General features: G+C 38.1%; 1 protein-coding gene across 5 annotated transcripts in view; it reads left to right on the plus strand.

The window, feature by feature from the left end:
• The window catches only part of MAP4K3 (mitogen-activated protein kinase kinase kinase kinase 3), a 191,158-nt gene that overhangs the window by 153,463 nt on the left and 15,918 nt on the right, over window positions 1–21,777 (plus strand). For all 5 annotated transcript variants that reach the window (XM_072635804.1, XM_072635807.1, XM_072635806.1 and 2 more), the window contains 4 exons: window positions 6,833–6,912; window positions 10,495–10,555; window positions 10,663–10,780; window positions 15,885–15,943. In XM_072635804.1, coding sequence (XP_072491905.1) covers window positions 6,833–6,912; window positions 10,495–10,555; window positions 10,663–10,780; window positions 15,885–15,943 — 318 coding nt within the window. The remainder of the gene's footprint in view (window positions 1–6,832; window positions 6,913–10,494; window positions 10,556–10,662; window positions 10,781–15,884; window positions 15,944–21,777) is intronic.

Consider the following 21,777-nt stretch of genomic DNA (forward strand, 5'->3'; position numbering starts at 1 on the left):
GCAACAGAGTTTCTGTACCCTGTGCCAGCAAAGGGTCCCAGTAAGCTCTGATGAGTTGTTTCACCCCCTTACCCTCTCTTAGCAGAGAGCTCCCAAAGCTGCTGTGGCTGCTGCTGTTGCCATCACATGTGAGTTCCAGATGGCCTTCCACCCCAGTGTCACAAACTTCCTCCTGTGTTTTGTTAGGCTGGAACAGTGTCTCACTCTAACCTTTTGTTGTCTCTGCTCATCCAAAATTTGATTTCAGGCATTATTTTACAGTTGTTTAGAGGGGAATATTGATAGACTTCAACCGTGTGGCTTCTAATTAGCAATCTTGGCTCCACAAAAATGTATTTTTTATTCAAGCTTATTCCAAAGTAATAAAATAATTATAAAAAGAAAATTTTTTTAAATTTAAAGGTAAATTACTGAATATCACGTGTGTAAAGATAGGCTTGTACTGATGATATGATGAAAACATTGTTATTTAAAATATTTTAGCATCAGAAACCAAATTGTCTTCCCTTTCTTTAAATCTTCCTACATGTGCTGGTAGATACAGAAAGTTTCTTCCTTGTCTTGAATTTGTGTGTTCATGATTGTCACATAGTGCACCAAGTATATTTGGATAACTTGGGGCTTTAAATAGGATCTTGTTGTCCTTGTAAAGTCTTTCAACATCTGGTCTAAAATAACTTGAAAACTGATCTTCATCAACAGCTTTAGTCATCAATGCTTTCTTATGTGACTGTTAAAGAACCAGAAGCAGTAAGCAGCTGTAGGCTCTCAGCATGCAGGAGTTTGGAGAGCTATCAGTAATCCTTGGTTTTAATTTAGAATACCCTCCTGCATCACCTCCCAATAAAAGTATTAAACAACCCTTAGACACTTTAAATACACATTGAACTTTTTTCTTTCTTAAAAATAGTTCTGACAGGCATCCTTTTCCAAAATAAACTTTTTTCATCTACATTAAAAATTTGTTGATCAGCATATCCACTTTCTCCAATTATTTTCTTCAAAATATCAGAATATTTAGCTGTTGAGCCTCATCTGCAATGGCCACTTCTCTGATAATTTTAATATTATGCAATTGAACTTGATTTTTAAAGCTATCAAACCAACTCTTGTAGCAAATGTATCCTCAGTGTCTACTTCATTTCTGTTTTCTTTCACTACCTTAAATAAACTTGAAGCTTTTGTCTGAATGGCTATTCTGCTAAGGGGAAGGCATTTTTTACAGCAGCCTTCAATCCATATGGCTAAAGATACCCCATTTCTGTCACTATAACCATTTTGTTCCCTGTAGTTGTTTGAAAACCACAAAAAGCTGTTGCAACTTTATTTTTTTATTTTATTTTGCTGGTATGTATTAGACTATTTCTTACAGACAACCAGTGTTTCATCCTATTTCAGAGTTACCGTAACTGTGTAAATACCATTCAAGTATATCATGTCTTTGTCCTAATGCAATAATAAGTGTCTTTTTTGCACTGTCAGTGTTTCTATCTGAAGCATTTTTTCCTTTTATCTGTTATGTTAAAAAGTAAAATAGCATAACCGTTGGTAATATGGTATGCAGCAATATGTCACATCCAAATGTAATGATAGGCAAGTATGGACCAGTGACATAATATTGTGTTAAAATCCTCATCAAATACTCAATGCATCACATTAATTAAATTTTGGCTTACATGAAATGTGGCCTGGTATTAAACTGATTATACCATATTTGAAATTGAATTAGTCATAACCTAGCCATACAATAAAATCTGCTCTCCTCCACCCTCCATTTATTTTCCTCTCCAGTAAGAATCTGTGAGCCCATCCTTTAATTTATCTGCAACTAGGTTTTGCCTTTTACTTTAATATATGGCATGAATGTCAGGATTGATAAAATTTAGTTCATCTTTACTAGCTACTGGACAAGGATCTAACATTTAGAATACCAACAACTGAGTTCATTTTTATGGACAGTCTAAAAATACTTCATTTTTAGCATCTTCTGTCTACTTATATACTACTGTGCCACTGAGTTGCAAAAGTATAAAGAAGGGTAGCAGAAGGTTAAAGGCCAGTTTGTATTTTGCATTGCTTCATGTATTGTCTTGGCCAAAGAACTTAATCACAGTTGACCAGCCTGTTAATGATGAGCATTTATGTAATTAGTCAGTCTGATCCTCAGAACATAGACATCATCTGTTGTCAAGACTATGGGTAAAACCTTTTCAGCATAGTGGAACTTCTTAGAGTTGATTGAAATCACCTTTATATACCAAGGGTGCCAGGAATGGAGCCAAGATAGTGGAATAGCAGAAAAGAGTACAGTGAGATCTGCATCACTTCCCTCCCAGCCCCACAATCCCCCAGCTCTTCCAAATAGATCTAGAAAATTTACACCACACCAAATCCTGAGAACTACAAGAAAAAAAATCACTATGACTTATGTTTCCATACTGGATCTAATTACAGAAAGAGAGAGTTCTGCAGACACTGGGCATGGGTTCTGGTCAGGAATGTATCACTTAAAGCATTGCATCGTGTGTGTGTGTGTGTGTGTGTGTGTGTGTGTGTGTGTGTGTGTGTGTGTGTGTGTGTATTTTATATTTATATATGTGTGTGCACCAGAGCATGAACAGGTACTGGATTCTAGAAGGACATAAACTTGTGTAAAAAGCAGGAACAGTTTCCTTTCACAGATCCAGGGTTGACTGAGACAGCAACTTCTGCTTAGTAGTAGTATTTTCCAGGGTAAAGACCAGTTGTGGTCCATAGTCAGCAAAGCAAGGAGAAAGTTAAGGAGCAAGCAGCCACTGTATACTGTATGGCTCAGACCCTAGGACTGTATCAGGATCCCGTTTCCAGCTTCCATCCCAGTCTGAAGCTTAGTGGGGAATAACAAGTACAGGAATGTAAAACCAAAGGGAGCCTGTAGTTCTCTGACTCTGAGTCAGCAGAGATTTCCAGCTGGCTAATAGTAACTGCTTCTAGTAGCAACAGAGCTCAGACTAGAGGACCAGCCATCAGACTTTTCCCTGGATCAAACCACTTTGGGAGAACTGAAAGCTTGCAATTCCCAGAGATCCTGGAATAACACAACACTGAATGTTCCATGAAGGCAACAACAGGACTAGTTCATCCATTTCCTAGTCAGGAAGTAAGCTGAAAGAATGAGCAAGCAAACCAGAAAAAAGAATCCCACCACAAAGAAAGGAACACTCAATACACAAACTCAGAAAAAGAGAATGACTCCAAAATGTTCAGATCCAAAGCCTTCAAGAAAACACAGCTTGAACACAAGTTCAACTCAAATTCCTTGAAAAGATGCAATGTTTTTACGTGTTTTTATCAATGAATTGAGAGTGCTAGAGGAAAAAGAAATTAGAGTTATGGAAGAAAGAATTGATGAAGGAATTAACAGCTTGGTACAAGAGGTATAAAACCTTGACCAAGCAACAAACTTCCTGAAAATTTTTATTGAAAGAAATGGAACCTAATGACTCCATGAGACAACAAGAAATAATAAAAACAAAGTTAAGGCTTTTTTTAAAAAAGAAAAAATTTAAGGTAATAATAACTGACCAGAAAACAGATTAAGGAAAGGGAGTTTAAAATAGTTTAAATATTTGGACTACCTAGAAGTTATGACCAAAAAAAGAGCCAAGACATCATATTTTAGGAAACCAGCAAACAAAAATGCCCAGAATTCTTAGAATTAGAGGGCAGAGTGGAAATAGAAAGAATCCAGTCATCTCCTCCATGAAGAAACCCCAAAATGAAAACTTGCAAGAACATTATAGCTAAAATCAAACTTCCAAGTCAAAGAAAATGCTTCAGGTAGCCAGAAAGAAAGCTCTTAAGTACTGAGGAACCACAGTCAAGGTCACACATGATTTAGCAACCACCACTGTAAATAGGCAAAGGGCTTGGAATATGATATTCCTGAAGGCAAAGAATATTATAGGTTTACAAACAGGAAAAAACCAATTATAATTCTGCAGAGAGGAAAAATAGACTTTGAATGAAATAGAAGACTTCCAAATCATTCTTCATGAAAAGACCAGAGAGCTGCATAGAAACTTTGAAATGTCAACACAGGAGTTAAGAAACATAAAAAAGTGATGATGAGCAGACAGTCATAAAATGTGGAGATGATACATTTATCCCCTCTGAACCCTTCATCAGGGTCACTGATTAGCCAGCGGGCCTAGAATTGTTATATTGTATCTTAGTCTTTAAAGAAGAATGGAAAGGGAGAATGTTGGTCAGGGAAGGTCAGGGAAGATTACCTTACATAATTGGCCTGTGGAGATAGATGTGTCTGAACAAGGAGGAAGGATATTGGGGGAACGGATGATTTGGACCTCAGTGTCATCTGAACTGGGCAAAAGAGGAACAAATACATAACATTTGGAAGCAAGAGGGAAAGGAAAGAAGGGAATTTAGAGGGAGGGTAGATTAAGGAAGAGAGCAGTTGTAAATAAAATAAACTAAGGATATTTGAGAATATTTTCATCAAGTCTTTGTGGTGGCAAAGAATTAGAAACTGGGGGAGGGGAGTGATGATAGTAGCTGTGAACTCTTCCCCGTAGCGTCCACTTAGATCCTACTCTTCTAACTCCCCCACCCTGCCCCCAGTTCAGAGTTTTCTGTTGGTGATATCGTTATCCTCGTTGTTGACAATGGCTTCGGAATGTGCAAAGCTGGCTTTGCAGAAAGTGAAATCCCTCAGTCTGTCTTCCCTTCAGTTGTTGGGTGCTTCATACATGACTGTGTTAGTGTGTGTTGTCCAGAAGGACAGTTTTGGGAGATGAGGCCTAGAGCAAAAGAGATATTCTGACCCTGAAGTACTTCATTGAACTAACTGAGATGACATGGAAAATAGCTGCCATCATATTTTCTACAATGAGCTCCGTGTGGCTTCTGAAGAGCACCCTTTGCTGTTCACAGAAATGCCACACCCCAACCGTGTACATTGCCATCATCCAGCCTGTGCTGTCCCTTTATGCCTCTGGTTATATCTCTGGTATTGTGATGGACTCTGGTCATCGTGTGACTCATGTACCCATCTATGAAGGTTTTGCCCTTCCCCATGCCACCTACATCTGGATATGGTTGACCATGATCTAACAGACTACCTCATGAAAATCCTGAGATTTTCAAGAGAGGATATAGACTATATCACAGCTTAGAGGAAAATGACCTTAGGTTTCATGACCTTAAGGGTTACATAACCCTAGACTTCAGAGCAGGAAACGAACTTGGCTGTTCTCTGGACAAGAGCTATAAGCTCACTGGTGGTGAAGTTGTCACCATTTTTTAGTATAATTTGAGTTGCTTTCCAGGATGGTTGGGTCAGTTCCTAGCTGATAGGAACTCTTCAGGTGCTCAGGAGCTCTCTTAGTATGGAGTCCTGTGGAATCTATGAAACTTCAACCATGAAGTGTGATGTTGACATCCATAAGGATGCCAATACCATGTTGTGTGGTGGAATGCATTGATGACAGTATGCAGAAGATTCTAGCCTAACGCCCAAGCTCAGTGCAAATCATGATCACAGCTCCAACTGAGTACAAATACTTTATCTGGGGTGAAGGCTCCATTCTGGCCTCTTTCCACCTTCCAGCAGATGTGAATCAACAGGCAGGAATATAACAAGTCTGGACCCTCCATTGTCTACCAGAAATGCTTCTAAATGGAGTGTTTGCATGATTTTTGTTTTCTGTTTGTTTGTCAAAGGGTGTGACATGATGATTGGCATGCCTGTGTTTGGTAGGAATTTTATTTGTTTTTTGGCACTCTTCCATGAGATTGGTGCCAGTATTTCTGGAGGAGCTTAACCTGTACACTGACATTTAACCATTTCAAATAAAAGTACACATGTTTAAGGGGGAAAAAAAGGAAATTAGTGGGAATTGCTGTCAGAGGAATTACTGAACAAGTTATGCTCTATAAATGTGATGGAATACTATTGTGCTATAATAAGTGATGATGGGTGCAGTTTCAGAGAAACCTAAAAAGATTTGTACGAACTGATTATGAAATGAGGTGAGCAGAACCAGAACGATTTATGCAATGACAGCAATATTGTAAAGGCAGACAACTTTGAAATACTTAGGAACGCTTATCAGCATAATGAATAAACATGATTCCAGAGGACTTATAATTGAAACATGCCACCCACCTTCTGATACGAAAGAAGTACTGAGAGTACAGAACAAGTTGTTTGTTTTTTTAAACTTGGCTAATGCAGGAATTCCTTTTGCTTAAGTGAATGGGTTTGTAACAAGTGTTTTGTTTTTCTTATTTTAGTGGGGTGGGAAGGGTAGGAGAGAGAGAAGGTGGATTCTTACTGATTCAAAAAAATTAAATTTTTAAAGAAACAAGAGCACCTTAACACTATTTTGAGGTATCATAATCGAACTTAATGGAAAATTTTTATTTACTCATTTTATCCAGGATTTTTTTTTTAAACCTGTCTTAAGTGTTCAGTACAATTCCTGTGTAGGAATACCATTGATGCTTAGAAAATGAGGCTGTTTGGTTCAGGTAGTTTTAAAATACAGGTTTTCTTATAAACATTGCTTTTGGAGCATTACCATCAGTGTTCTTACCAAACTGGAGTTTTGTAACATCTAGTTTGGGTTAAAAAAAAACAGTGGATTTACTGAATGTAAATTGCTACTGGTTAATAATACTTCTAATGCTTTCAACAAAAAATAAGAGAAACAAATGAGTCGTGTTGGCTTGTTTCTGTTTTGTTTTTAGCATGTAGAAATCTTTAAAAAGAGTTTTGTATTTATATAAATTGATCTCTGTAGCAGATTATTTTTTTTCTGTCTTATTGCAGATCAGTATTTGATATTTGGTGCTGAGGAAGGGATATATACCTTGAACCTTAATGAGCTACATGAGACATCAATGGAACAGGTTAGTCATTTTGTTTTACCTCACTTGAAAAAGCATTTATTTAGCACCTACAATGTGTCAAGCTTTGTGTTAGGTGCTGGAGACTCAGAGAGGAAAACAGAACAGTCTTTGCCATCAAGGAGTTTTCATTCTCTCTATAGCTTGTTAGGATGTGCCAGTGTTTCAGCTCTGTTGATTTATCCTTTCAAGGACCATAGAGTCACCTACCTATCATGAGGAGGCATCAGAGTAGAACTGGATGGGTGGAGAGTGTTTTCTGAGAAAGGGGGGGTGGGGAGAGGGACAAGATAATGAGGATTAGGCTGAGGACACATCATGAATACTTCTCTACTGTTTTCCCTATTCTTCTGATAGAATTGTCTTGTTTATCATTTCATTGGTTTTCTTCTATTATTAAAGCTACTAATTTATGTTTCAGGGAATTAATGAGAGCATCTACTTCTCAACATTTAGGTAGTTAAGTTATGCTCTGAAAACTAGTTTTATGATTATTGTTTCCTTTGTACAATTTTTTTTTAAGTCTTATCGATATCTTCTGTTTTTACATCACTTTCATTTCTTGGTTTATCTTTCCCTTCTGCTATACACAGAGCTGTCTCTTAGACAACATAAAAAAGTGGGGAAAGATGATTTAGCAAAGCTAATACATTTGTTGAGCCTCACAGTTTATTCATTGTTTCACTGAATAATCCCCCACTTCTGAATGGAGGGCAATTTTCTCACCTCTTCTCTGGGTCATTATAATTACATGGCTTTCAATAGTTTTAATTGTTTCTAATTTATATTACTGTTGTCATTATAGTCATCATTTTCATGGTTCTCCTTGTTATTTTGCTTTGCATCAGTCTGTATAAATCTGTGTTCCCTGTATTCATCATATTTAATGTTTCTTATTGCACAGACATAGTCCACTATATTCACATACTACAGTCTGTTCGGCCATTCCTTAATCAGTGTTGCTAATTCTTTACCACTGCAAAATGTGATGCTTAAAATAGTGTGTTTTATTTGGGGACTTTTCTTTCTATCTTAGACCTCCTTGTTATGCTTAGCAGTGGGCCACAGGCTATGTACTGAGTTAGTTTTTTTGGTATAATTTGAGTTGCTTTCCAGGATGGTTGAGTCATTTCCTAGCTTCAGCAGCAGCATTTTAATGTGTTTCTTCCTACGATTCTTCCAGCGTTGATTGTTTCTATTTTTTGTTATCTTTACCAATTTTCTACGTATGAGGTGATACTGCAGAGTTCTTTTGATTTGTATTTCTCTTACTATTGGTGTTTTGGAGCAGGTTTTCATAAGGTAGTTAAGAGTTTGCAGTTCTTTTGAGAAGAGCTTTGACCACTTGCCCACTGGGAATAGATAGTGGTCCTGTATATTTTTATCAGTACCTGCTGTATCTTAGATTTCAGATCTTTATCAGTGCTGTTGAATGCCATTTTCTCCACTTCTCTTATCCTAAGTTGATTTTGTTATTGCAAAAGTTTTTCAGTTTCATAATCAAAATGATCTATTTTATGTTTTGTTGCCATCTCTTTATTTAGTCAAGATTTCTCCTCTTAGTCATTGCTCAAAGGTACCTGGTCTGGCTCTTTTCCATCTCCCTACTGCTTCCTCCTCCAGCTCCTTCTTCCCCCCCTTTCAATGGGCCAAAGAATAAAGTGCTGGGCCCAGAGTCAGGAAGACCTGAGTTCACATCTTGCCTCAGACACTTGCTATCTGTGTGACCCTGAGCAAATCACTTTAACCTATCTGCCTCAGTTTCCTCAAACAAAATAGACATCATAATGGCACTTATTTCCAAGGTTTGTAATGAGGATTAAACGAGATAATACTTGTAAAGTGCCACAGTGCCTGGCACCTACTACCTGCTTGTTCCTTTTTCTTTCTGTTCTTTCTCTCCCTCTCTTTTCATATCCAGGTCATGTATTCATTTTCAGCTTACTATGGCATATAGCATAAGATGTTGGTCTAATCCTAATTTCTACCAGTCTGCTCAAGTTTTCCACTAGTTCTTGTCAGAAAAGAGGTTCTTCCCCAATTTATTTATGTTCTCAGATTTATTGAACACTGAGTCAGTTTAGTCATTTCTGATTCTTCTTAATTTAGTCTATTCCATTGATCTACTTTTTGGCCATAATGAGTTTAAGATGCCTTTTGTACATCCAGTTTGAGATATCTAAAAGGCAGCTGGAGATGTAAGATTCTCAATCAGCAAAGAGACTGGATTTGAGAATTATTGGCATAGGTCAAGTAATTAAATATATGGGAGCTGATGAGATCACCAGGTAAAATAGTATAGAGGGAGAAGAGATGAGGGCCCCGCACAGAACCCTGAGGAACACCTGCTGTTAGAGGGCATGTTCTGGAGGAAGATCTAGCAAAGGAGACAGAGAAGGAGCCATTGGAGAGATAGGAGAAAAACCTAGAAAGAATAGAGGAATTGGATGTCCCATAAACAGCTTAAACTCCAGTCCAAAACAGACCTTATTATCATTCTACTTCTTTCCACTTGTATACTGCCAGTTGACTTCAGATCCTCATTACCACTTACGTAGATTTTTGCAACCGCTGCCTTACTGGCTTCTGGACCTTAAGTCTCCTTCCACTCCAGTCCACCCTATACACTACTGTCAAAGTAATTTTCCTTAAGTGGATATCTGATCATCTGACACCTCTATTTGGCAAACTCTAGTGGCTTCCTTTTGCCTCTAGGAGAAAATACAAACTCCTCTGTTTAGCATTTAAAGCTCTACACAAAATTATTGGGCTTTTTTACTTTCCCTCTTGTACTCTGTGACCCAGTCAAACTGGCCTCCTATTTCAATGCCTTTGCAGTGACTGACTGTCTCCCATGCCTGGAATGTGCTCCCTCCACTCCACCTCAGAGCCCCCCTCTTTCTTTTAAGATGTCACTCGGGCACCTTCTTTGGCAGCAAACCTTTTCTGTTGCCCCCAAGTGCCAGTGCCTCTCCCTCAATTATCTTGTATGTATTTTTGTATATATTTGTATTCATTAGCTTGATATTTATGCCATATTTGTGGTTTCCCACATTATAGTATAAGTTCTCTGCAAGGAGAGATTTTTTTCATTCATTGTATTTAAATACCTGGTGCCCAGCATGCATCAGGTACACAGTTGTTATTTTACATCAATGGATTGATTGCCCCCAACACACTTGCCCTCTTCCAAACTTCCATTTCCATTTCCATAGGGGGTCCCACCTTCCTTGTAGACACCCACAAAGACAAAGAAATTGAGACAGTATCAATAAGTACAACCAGGAAAACAACACAGACAACTACTATACTGTAAATGGGAAGCCCAGCATACCAACACCAAGTGCTCCAGAATTGTCCCTGATTGATTGAGCACTATTTATTTCCTGGTTATGTAATAGTTAATCTGAACAATTAAAAAATTAATTGGTTATAGATGTAAGGTGTTAAAAGTCATAGCTGTATCTTTTTTTAAAAATTTGAAGTTGTCTTACTGACTTGAAAATCTACATTCTCAATATGAAATATATTTTTAAGATGTTATATATACAGCACTTTTAAAAATACATTCATTTTTCTTACCAGCTATTTCCCCGAAGATGTACATGGTTATATGTAATGAATAATTGCTTACTATCAATATCTGGTAAGTCTTTTATATTTTAAAGTGTTTCTCTATTAAAATATTAGAGAAATATTGTTATATTATTTCTTGTTTTTGAAGCTGTATTTTACATATACCTTTTTTTTCAGGTAAAGCATCTCAGCTTTATTCCCATAATTTACCAGGACTTTTTGATTATGCAAGACAAATGCAAAAGTTACCTGTTGCTATTCCAGCACATAAACTCCCTGACCGAATATTGCCCAGGTGAGTGTATACAAAGAGGTTATTTGTTTGGTTAGTCGTAGACATAATATGTTGTAGACCTTCTTAGAGTCATCTCTGCTCAAGGTGGCCCATTACTAAAGCATCAGACTTGTGCTCAAAAATTCCATGATTCTGATCAATAGAAACTTTTGTATTCTATTTTGCCTTTCCTCATTTCTCCCTACACCAACTTTGTCTCATTTTTTTAATCTTATTTTTTCTTTTCTATTTTTCTTGTCTTTCATACAAATCACTTTTCTTTGTTGTTTTTTCCCACTAAACTTTAAAAGTTTTACATCTTGTTTCAGTTCTGTTTTTTTTAATCAAAGAAAAATAAAGTACTTTGTTGACCAGTAATCTATGGAAATTTATCATTTTAATGTTTAATATTGATATTGTGTACAGTAGTAATTTTATTAATATACATAATCTTCCTGTCAACACAAAACACAACCCTTCTGCACCACAGTCCTCAGGATTTCATGTGGTCAAAAAATTCTTTACCCTATAGGCAGTTTGGTCATGAGCCTTTCCAAATTCAGTTCAGTTTAATAGTCATTTAATAGCCAAAATGTAAGGTGTGGGGTCAGGTGCTAGGAATGCAAAGAAAAATGAAAAAGACAATATCTTGTCTCAAGAAGCTTCCATTTTTTTAGAGACGGGGCACATAGATAAGCAAATACAAGGTATACCGCAGGAATGAGGGAAGCACCAACTATACTGGGGAGAGGGGAAAATTAGGGATTCTTGAAAGGAAGCTAGAATCTCCAAGAGGTGAAGTTGAAAAGAAAAATGTACCAGTAATGAGAGATCTCCTTTGCAAAGATACAAATGCAGATGAAATGTCATGCATGAGGGAACCATAAATAGGTAGGCATGATTTGAATGGAAGAGAAAATACTGTAGTAGTCAAAGAATCTAAAAAAGTTGATTTGATTCTGATTGTGTAGGGTTTAAAAAGTCAAATGGCTTCCTTTTTTCTTAGAAGTGAAGGGAGCCCCTAAAGTTTGTTGAGCAAGGGATTGACGTGGTAAAAATCGTGCTTTTAGAAATCTCCATCAAGCAGCCATATGAAGGTCAGACTGGAGAGGGAGAGATGTGAGGTAGGGGGATCAAGTTAGAGGCCAAGTGATCATCATGTGAGTGGAGAAGAGGAGGAAGGGGAGAGATGCTGCGGAAATTACATCAGCAGTCTTAGGAATTGCTTGGAAATAGGGATGTGGAAAAAAGAGGCATAGAGAATGATTCTGAGAATGCACACTTAGGCCACTGAAAATACAGTGGCATGTTCTTGGGAGAGATCAGAAGGTGGGGTTTAGGAGGAAGACAAACCTTTTGTGGCATATTGAGTTTTAAGCTGCCTTTGAGAAATCATGAGAGCAGCAAGAAGATAGAAACATTGTACATGTTTGTTTCCTGCAAACATCTCAAACTTCAAAACCTTAAAAGAATCATGTTCCGGATCCAAAGTAATTATCACCTAATCCATAAGAAGAATACAGAACCCCCAATAATAAAAATTACATAAATTAATGACAAGGAATTTTAATACTTAAAGCTCCCATTTATTGTCTCTGTGCCCAGTCTACTTACTGTGCATTCCCAGTCCAATTAGCCCAAGAAACTAAAAACCTTTTGACTCAGAGTCTGGATACAGGGATCCCCCATGTCAGTGACTATTTGAATCTTTCCATCCGAAAAACAATAGCAGGCACTAGTTCTGACCAACCATGTGACAGAAAGGAACACTATATAGGAAGGAATGGGAGCAATGAGTCTTAACAGAGAATAACAGAAGAAAACAAGTATCAGACCTAGGGAAAAGGGCACTGGAGGCCCAGCTGACACTCATATACTCTATTATGAGAATGTTAGGGCCACCCAGCAGGTTAGACTGGAGGGGTGGAGGGCCTGTGTAGCCGGAGAAGGGAGTGATATCTAAGAGGGAGAAGAATCCAAGAGGCAAACAATGGGGAATATAAAATGGGGTTTGAAAGAGTAAAAACCTAATTTTCAAGCAGATAAACCAAGAGGAAATATGATAAAAAAGAATAATAAAACTTCAAGGACAGAAATTGAAGTATTTTGAATAGTTATATGTGAGAGAGGTAGATTGGCATAGTACGGGGGTTAGCGTTCTGTGGCCCAAGGGCCACCTCCTTTTGTGTAGATTTGACCCATAGACTGTAGTTTACCACCCTCACGAGTACCCCTGCTGTAGTAGACCAAGAGCTGATCTCAAAGCCAGGAAGATCTAGGTTCATGTCCCATCTGTGACACACATTGGATTCTGAGTAACCTAGTAACCTAGTAACCAATCAGTCAATGCTCTGGGCAATTTTTTATGAATGATAAATGTGAGAGAAATTATAGACTGCTATTGATCAAGGGGGATTCTTTACCTGGGAGTTCGCTATACCAATGAAATCTCTTAGATCTAGTCCCTCCCCCTAACCATTATAAAGGAAAATGAAACAATATCATTTGATGAAAGGGAGAATCCTGACCATTTCCCGTAACTCCAGAAATGTTCAAAATAAAAATTAAATAATTAAAATAAGAAATTCAGGATGAGTTCAAATTGGAAGTCAACAACCCTCAATAAAGAATTGTAAAGCAAAAAAATTAGAATAAGACAAACCGAATGTATAATATAAAATCTCTATAAAGAAACAAGCTCTAGGAAAGAGAAAAACAAATCTGGAATTATAAAATGCTGAAGTAGAGAAACTTTGGCAGAAGAGAAGGGAAAAGCATCAACATTAAAAATAGCACATAAATTCTACACAAACAATATGACTGATCTTGAAGATAGGGTGCAGACAGATAACCTGAGCATCATACATCTCTCAGAAAAATATGTGAGAGCAAAACTTTTTAAATCTGTATAGAATATTGCAAGGAATGGTATAAGGACAGTTTCAAATATTAGCAAAAAAGCATTCGTTGAGAGAATCTACAGGTCATATCCATTGGAAAACCCATAGTTAAAAGTAGAAAACTTTTAGCAATTAAAATTAATAATTTCAATTACCAAAAAAAAAAAATTTTGCAAGCAGTCAGGAGAAAAACTTTCAGATGTGAAGGAAAGGCAGATTTCAATAATAAAACAGGATTCATCCAGATTCATAAGGATGGAATAATATTGCAAAATGCAAAGAAATTCAAATTACAACCCAAAATTCATGCATTCTACAAATCTGAGCCTAAGCATCAAAGAAATAGAATCACTGTTCAATTAAGGAGAGGCATTTTAGGCATTCCTGGAAAAAATAGAAATGAGCAGATTATTCAACTTACAAATATCCCCAACAACAAAACTTAAGAAAGGTAACTGTGTGCAATTATTATTTAAAAAATAAAAAGAGTGAAATTATTTCCCTGATGTTTATGTTATTGTTTTTGACAGGGAGACAGAATAATGAGAGATCATTAAAGGATGAAAAGAGGAATTTTAAAAGGTAGAGGAAGGCAAGATAGAAGAGTTGAATCAGTGTTCCATGGACTAAATCTACCTTTACTCCCTATAATTGAATAGATATGTTTTGTGTAAAAAAAAATAACAGAATGGAAAATTAGATGAATGAGGGAGGGAGGTAAGAAACGCGAGCAAATGGTATAAAAAGGATGAGATAGTAATTTATTTAGTCTATCAACAACAACCACAAAAAGCAGCATAACTTAGTGGAGATGGAAAGCTGACCTGGAAAACAGGAAGACCTCAGTTCAGATTCCACCCCTAACAAACATTTGGCTTTGTGACCCCAGGCAGATCACTTAATCTTATCAATAAGAAGAATATTATGTATAGGAGAAAAGAATGAAATCAGTAGAAAGAATTGAATAGGATTGGGGTAGGAGAAGTAGGAGGGGCATTCTTTCCCCTTAAAGGTGCTATTAAAGAAATATTACCATCTAAGAGGTAAGTGTCTGATGATTTTTTTTCTGGATAGCATCCCAGTCCAAAAGGTAAACCATATTACTTCTCAATGGCAGCTAGCACCTGGAGTGGTAGAAAGACTGCAAAGAACCAAATGTAAGATAATTTGAACTTAAGAATAGGAAATAACCTTTGTAAGGGCAAAGAACTAGACTAGGCATTTTTCAGAGGAAACACTGAATGAATCCTATCATACAGCACTGCATTCATCCTACATTGCTAACCTCATCTATTGGTATTTTTTATATTGAGGAAAATGATAATGTGAGAATTTATCATCATTCCTGGGACGGACCTAAAAGCAGTCTTCAGAGGGAAAATTATGAGAGCAAATAAAAGTAAACAGTAATTTTAAATTAGCTTATTAGATAACACACTTCTTAACTTTCTATCAATAAGCATTTCTCAAATGCTAGGTGGCAGGTACTGTTGTACTGGGTTCTGGGGATACCCAGATAAAATCAAAATTGTCCTTTCCCTAAAAGCTTACATTCTAACATGGGAGACTATGTGCATGCATATATGTGTGTACATAATGCATACAGAAGTGAAAGAGGAAAAGGGAAGGGAGCAAGTGTTGATTGCATCCTACTAAGTGCCAAGCCTGGTGCTGAGTGCTTTACCAATCTCATCTCATTTGATCTTCACAGCAGCCTTTTAGAGTAGGTCTAATGTTATCCCCATTTTGTCCTGAGGAAACTAAGACAAATGGGTTGAGTGATATAAGGGGACCTGGGCAGGGGCACCAAGAAAGCCCTCATACCTAAAGGACACCAGGAAAGGCTTCACTTGGGAGCTGGAGGTTGAACTGAGTCTGAAAGGAAAAGTGGAGGTTTGGGGGGACAGAAATGAGAAGGGAGCGCCCAAGGCCGTCCATGCAGAGCAGGGGAAGAAGGAGGAAGGGAGGCATGTAGTAGGGAAGGGGAAACAACCATCATGCATGAACAACAGCAAGAAAAGCAGTTTAGCTGGGTCCTGGAGGATACCAGCCACATGGTAAAGTCCTTGCTGTGTTGCCACCACCCCCATGATTCCCCCCAGAAAGAGGAGCCCTTGGAGTTAATGGAGTAGGGGGACAACATGATCAAACCTACAGCTTAGAATAACCACTTGGAAAGCCATGTGGAGGACAGATTGTATCAGCCATTTTTGTTTATCTTTTAGGAAATTTGCTGTATCTGCAAAAATTCCTGAAACCAAGTGGTGTCAGAAATGTTGTGTTGGTAAGTACTAAAGCTGACGAGAACATATAATGAGATTCATTTTTCATCCTATGCTAAAGGAATTTTAAAAAGAGTTTGTAGAGGCAGCCCTTGTTATTGGACAGCTCACTGTCTGAAAGAGTTTGGTTGTCCCTCTCAGGACAAAAATGGTTTCCTAGCTGCCTGTCCTACCTTTTGGGCAATTTGATTCAATAAATCTTTTTTAAACATAACTCTGTGTAAAGTGCTAAGCTAGGCTCTGAGTATACCAAGAGAAAATGAAACAGCCCTCAGGAAGCTTACATTCTATTGATGGGAAAGCGAATACATATAGGTCAGTTCTATACAAAGTAAATGTGCAGGGTGATTTCTGAGGCAATAGAAAGATGGACTTTTTGGTTAAGAATGGTATTTGATCCATATCTTTCAGGAAGCTAGGGATTTTGAAGGGTGGAGATGCAATGTTTGGTGCCAGCAACACCAAGCAGTCCAGTTGAGGTTGAAGATAGAATACAAAAAAGACTGATTTGAAATCATTCTGGGAAGGATATGGGAGCCACATTGTGAAGCCCTTTAAGTGACATGCAAAGGTATTTTTTAATTTATCATAGAGTGAATAAGGAGCCACTGAAACTCCCTTAGCAAAAATGTAACACAGTCAGACTTGAGCTTCCATTTGACAAGAGCAAGAATGGGAGATGTGAAAAGTACCAAGATCGATTCCCCTCTTCTCATAGTCCAGGAGAGAAGTGAAGAGGTCCTGAACTAGGATCATGGCAGTATGAGAAAAGGAAGAGGACAGACATTAGATTTTTTGGAGATAGAATCAAAACTTGACAATGGATTCAATATAGGAGATAAGGGAGAATGAAAAGTCAGGGGTGACTCTGAGGTTGCAGGCCTAGGTGAGTGGAAGGATAGGGGCAGCCCTTCACAGAAATCAAGAAGTTAGGAAGCGGGAGGGCTCCTGAGGCAAATATAACCATCAATTTGGACATACTGAATTTAAGATTCCTTTTGGACATCGAAGGTAGAGATGTCCAATAGGCTTTGGGCAGGTGGTATAGGATTAGAACTTAGCAGGAAGATGGAAGGATAAAGAACATTTCAGTTCCATTCATGTAGATAGGATAAGCCTATAGAAGGCTTACCAGGTAGAAGGTGTAGAGAGAGAAAAAAGAAGAGAGTCCTGTCCGCAGGCCAGAGGCACATTTACTGTTCTCCCATACAGGGGAAGAAATGGTAAGACAGCTGGAAAGAAAACCAGGAGAAAGCACTATTATGAAAACCTGGGGAGGAGATGAGCATATCATGAGGAAGAGGCTGTCACCAGAATCAACAGAAAGGGTATAAAGATGTAAGGCTAAGAAATTTCAGTTTTAAAATAACGGTTTTAAATGAACTAAAAAGAACAGTTTGTATTTTAACCTAAAGGCCCTGGGAAGTTATTGAGGCTTCTGAGAAGGGGAGGGACATGGTCAGACCTGTGTTTTAGGAATATCATTAGCAGCTGTGTATAATGGAAAAACTGAGGACAGGAACACCAACCAAGAGACTGTTACAGTCGTCCAGGGAAAAGATGATGAGGACTTATGATGGTGGTTCTCTGGATGGAAAAAAGGGGATGCATGCAAAAATTGTGGTATTAGAACTGACACAATTTGATAACTGATTAGATATTGAAAGTGAAGAGGACTTCCGGGATTGTCAGAAATCGGAAAGTTAGGAAGAGGCTTGGTGTAGGGCTTGGGCAAAGATAATTCCATTTTGGACATATCCAACAAGCAGTTTGTCTCAGGAGGTTGAGAGCTGAATTGGTAGATTTGGCATCTCAGTGGAGATAATTGAACCCAGCAACTGCTGCTCACCAAGAGGAAGGATGTGGAAAGAAAAGAGAAAAGCATTCAGGACTGAGACCTGGTGCATATCAGTTGTTAGGATGCTGGACATAGACGATAATTTGGCAAAGGATAGAGAAAAGGAGCAGTCGGGCAGATAATCAGGAGAGAGCAATGTCGTGAAGGTGTATTTAGGAAAGTGGCCAACAGTGTCAAACATGGAAAGATCAGAAAGGGTTAGGACTGAGAAAAGACCATTCAATTTAGCAATTGGGATTAATGGTAACCTAGGAGAGAATGTTTTTTCAGTTGAGTGATAAGGTCAGAAGCTGAGCTACAAGAGGTTGTGGAGTAGGAGGGCAGTGACGTGTGTAGACAATGTCTTTGGGGAGGATGGATTGCTGTAAAAGGGAGGAGAGATGTAAGATTATGACTTGCGGGGGAGACCTGTGCCTGTTTATACACATCAGGGAAGGGGCCAGGGAACAAATAGAAATTGAACATTGGAAACAAAGAAGGGCTAATTGAAGAGATCAGTCTGGGAAAAGACTGAGTCAAGCGCGTAAGTTAGAGCATTTGTCCTCCAAGAGCAGAGCAAAAGAGAGAACATGAGGGATGCTGGGGAGGGGATTTTTATCTGTATATGATAAATGGCTTCAGTTTTCTCATTAAAGGAACGCTTTGTAACACAGAATTTTCCATGATTAGAAAAAGGTATTTGTGTATGAAACATGAGGTTGAACTAGATAACTTTGAAATCCCCTTCTAACTAACATGAGAGGATAATGGGAGAGAACATCCAGCGTTGTTGTTTAGTCATGTCTGATACTTTATTACCCCGTGGACCCTTCTATTCTCCAGTCTCTTGAAGTCTGTCCAAGTTCATGTTCATTTCCATGATATTATGTATCTATCTCTCTCATCTCCTTTTTCTTTTCCCAACATCAGGGTCCTTTCCAATAAGTCCCATCTTCTCATGTGACCAAAGTATTTAAGTTTCAGCTTCAGTATTTCATTTTCAGTGAAGAGTCTGAATTAATTTCTTTAAATATTGACTGATTTGACCTCCTTGCTGTCTCAAAAGTCTTCTCCCAGCACCACAATTCAAATGAAGCATCAATTCTGCAGCATTCAGCTTTCCTTGTAGTCCAGCTCTCACAACCATACATTTCTAACGGAAAAAACCATAGCTTCGACTATGCTGTCCTTTGTCAGCAAGGTAACATCTCTGCTTTTTAGTATGCTGTCCACATTTGCCAAAGCTTTCCTTTGTGTCTTTTAAGTGCAAGTGTCTTTTAATTGCATGGCTGCAGTTGCTGTCTTCAATGATCTTTGAGCCCAAAAAATATAAAATCTAACACTGCTTCCTTTCTTCATGCTCTGTTTGCAAGGAAGTAACGGGATCAGTTGCCAAGATCTTCGTATTTTTGGTGTTAAGCTTCAAGCCAGCTTTTACCCTCTTCTCTTTCATCCTCATCAAGAGGCTTCTTAATTCCTCTTTACTTTCTGCCATTAGAGTGGTGTCATCTGCATATCTGAGATTGTTTATATTTCTCCCAGCAACCTTAAGTCTGACTTTGGATTCACTCAGCCTGGCATTTCATGCGATATACTCTATAGACATACTCTACAAGTTAAATAAGATGACAACATACAGTCTTGTCATACTCCTTTCTCAATCCTAAACCAATCAGTTGTTTCATGTTCAATTCTGACTATTGCTTCTTGACCTGCATGCAGGTTCCTCAGGAGACAAGATGATCTGGTATTCCCATCTCTTTGAGCATTTGCCACATTTTGTTGTGATTCACTCGGAGGCTTATCCTTTGCTTTCTCTGTGATCCAGCAAATGTTAGCTGTTTGTTCTCTAGTTCCTCCACCCCTTCAAAAACCAGCCTGTTCTTCTGATAATTTTCCATTAATATATTGCTGAAGCCTCGCTTGCAGAATGCTAAGCATAACCTTGCTCCATGTGAAATGAGTGCCGTTCTTCAGCAATATGAATATTCTTTGGCATTGCCCTTCTTTACGATTGAGAAATAAGCTGCTTTTTTTCCCCAATATTGTGGCTACTGCTGTGTTTTCCAAATTTGTTGGCATACTGAGTGCAGCACTTTAACAGCATCATTTTTTATGGTTTTAAATAGCTCAGCTGGAATTCCATTTCCTTCATTAGCCTTTTTGTTACCAGTGCTTCCTAAAGACCATTTGACTTAATTCTCTACATCAGTGACTATATACCGTTATGGTTATTGCTGATGTTAAAATCTTTCTTACATAGTTTTTTGTGTGTTTTCTGTCTCTTATCATGCTCATTTTTGCGCCAAACATTCCCCTGGTTTTTTAAATTTTCATGAGATCTGTCTTTTCCATGCTGTTGTTTTCTTCCATTTCTTTGCATTGCTCACTTTAGAAAACCTTCCTATCTTGCCCTTCTTCCTTTACCTTTTGCTTTCTTACTCTTCATTTCTTTGGAATGCTTTTTGTTGCTGCCTCCTGTACAGTATTGCAAACCTCTGTCCATAGTTCCTCAGGCTCTCTTATCTACCAGATCTAATTCCTTAAATATGTTCATAACCTCCACTTCTTGTTCATAATGGTAAATTTGGAGTATCCACCTCAAATGTCCACATGGACTATCTGTGCCCAATCTGTGATAGAGCATTTCGAGTTCATATTGGTCTGATCAGCCACAGTTGGACACACTGAAACTTAACTTTATCATGGTGATGTCATCTTGGTCTTCTTCCAGAATGAAGGACAACAATCAGCTATTTAGGTCTTACCTATGTGGTCTGATGGTTTTCCCTACTTCCTTCAATTTGAATCTGAATTTTACAATAAGAAGCTCATGATCTGATCCATAGTCAGCTCCAGGCCTTATTTTAATGAACTATATAGAACTATATCCATCTTTGACTGCAAAGCATATTATCAATCTGATTTCTGTATTGACCAAGTGTAGTGGTCCCCTGTTGAGTTGTTGAAAAAGAGTGAGATATCTTGACAAAGCTCTATTAGTCTCTTCCTTGCTTCATTTTGTGCTCAAAGGCCAAACTTGCCTATTATTGCAGTTCTCTTTTGATTCCTACTGTAACATTCCAAACCTGTAAGAGGAATGTGACATCTTTTTTGGTGTTATTTCTAGAAGGTAGTTAAGGTCTTTATAGAACGTATTGATGCCTCTTCAGCACCAGTGGTTGGAGCATAGATTTGTATTACTGTGATGTTGAATGGTTTGCCTTGAATTCGGACAGATACCATTCAGTCATTTTTGAGTCCAATACTGCTTTTCTCACACTTTTGACTATGAGGACTACTCCATTTCTTTTAAGGGATTCTTGCCTACAAGAGTATATGTAATGATCATGTGAATTAAATTCACCCATTCCTATCCATTTAAGTACACTGACACCCAAGATGCTGATGTTTAGTCAGATGCATCAGCAGCCAAGCTTCCTTTCATCTCTGGGACGGACACTTCGTTGGCATTGGAGCTCCTTGTAGTTCTCATCTGCTCCTGTCCAGTAGCATGTTGGACACCTTCTGACCTGAGGGGCTCATCTTCATTGTCATTGCTGTTTATCATTTCAGTACTGTCCATGGGGTTTTCCTTAACAGAGATTCTGGAGTGGTTTTCTATTTCGTTCTCCATTGGATCATCTTTTGTCAGAACTCTCCACTATTACCTCTCTGTCTTAGGTCACCCTGCACAGCATAGTTGTAGTTTCCTTGAGATACACAAGACCCTCTGCCATGACAAAACAATGATCCAGGGAAGTAATATCCATTATTATTCAGTGGAAAACATGAAACTGAATCTTGGAAAAGAAGTCAGACTTAGAACTTGATTTGTAAGTCTTCAGGTCATGACTTCATTTGTGAAAGTATATAAGATCTCAGAGGAGGAATATGTAACAAAGTTGAACAAGAAAAAACAAAGTTGTCTTCCATGTGGGGAAAGTCAACAGATTATTCCCCCTATAGCTGAATTTTCAGGGTGGTCCTTTCTGCTTG

The sequence above is a fragment of the Notamacropus eugenii genome, chromosome 1, assembly GCF_028372415.1.
Source record: "Notamacropus eugenii isolate mMacEug1 chromosome 1, mMacEug1.pri_v2, whole genome shotgun sequence".
Classification (NCBI taxonomy): Eukaryota; Metazoa; Chordata; class Mammalia; order Diprotodontia; family Macropodidae; genus Notamacropus; species Notamacropus eugenii.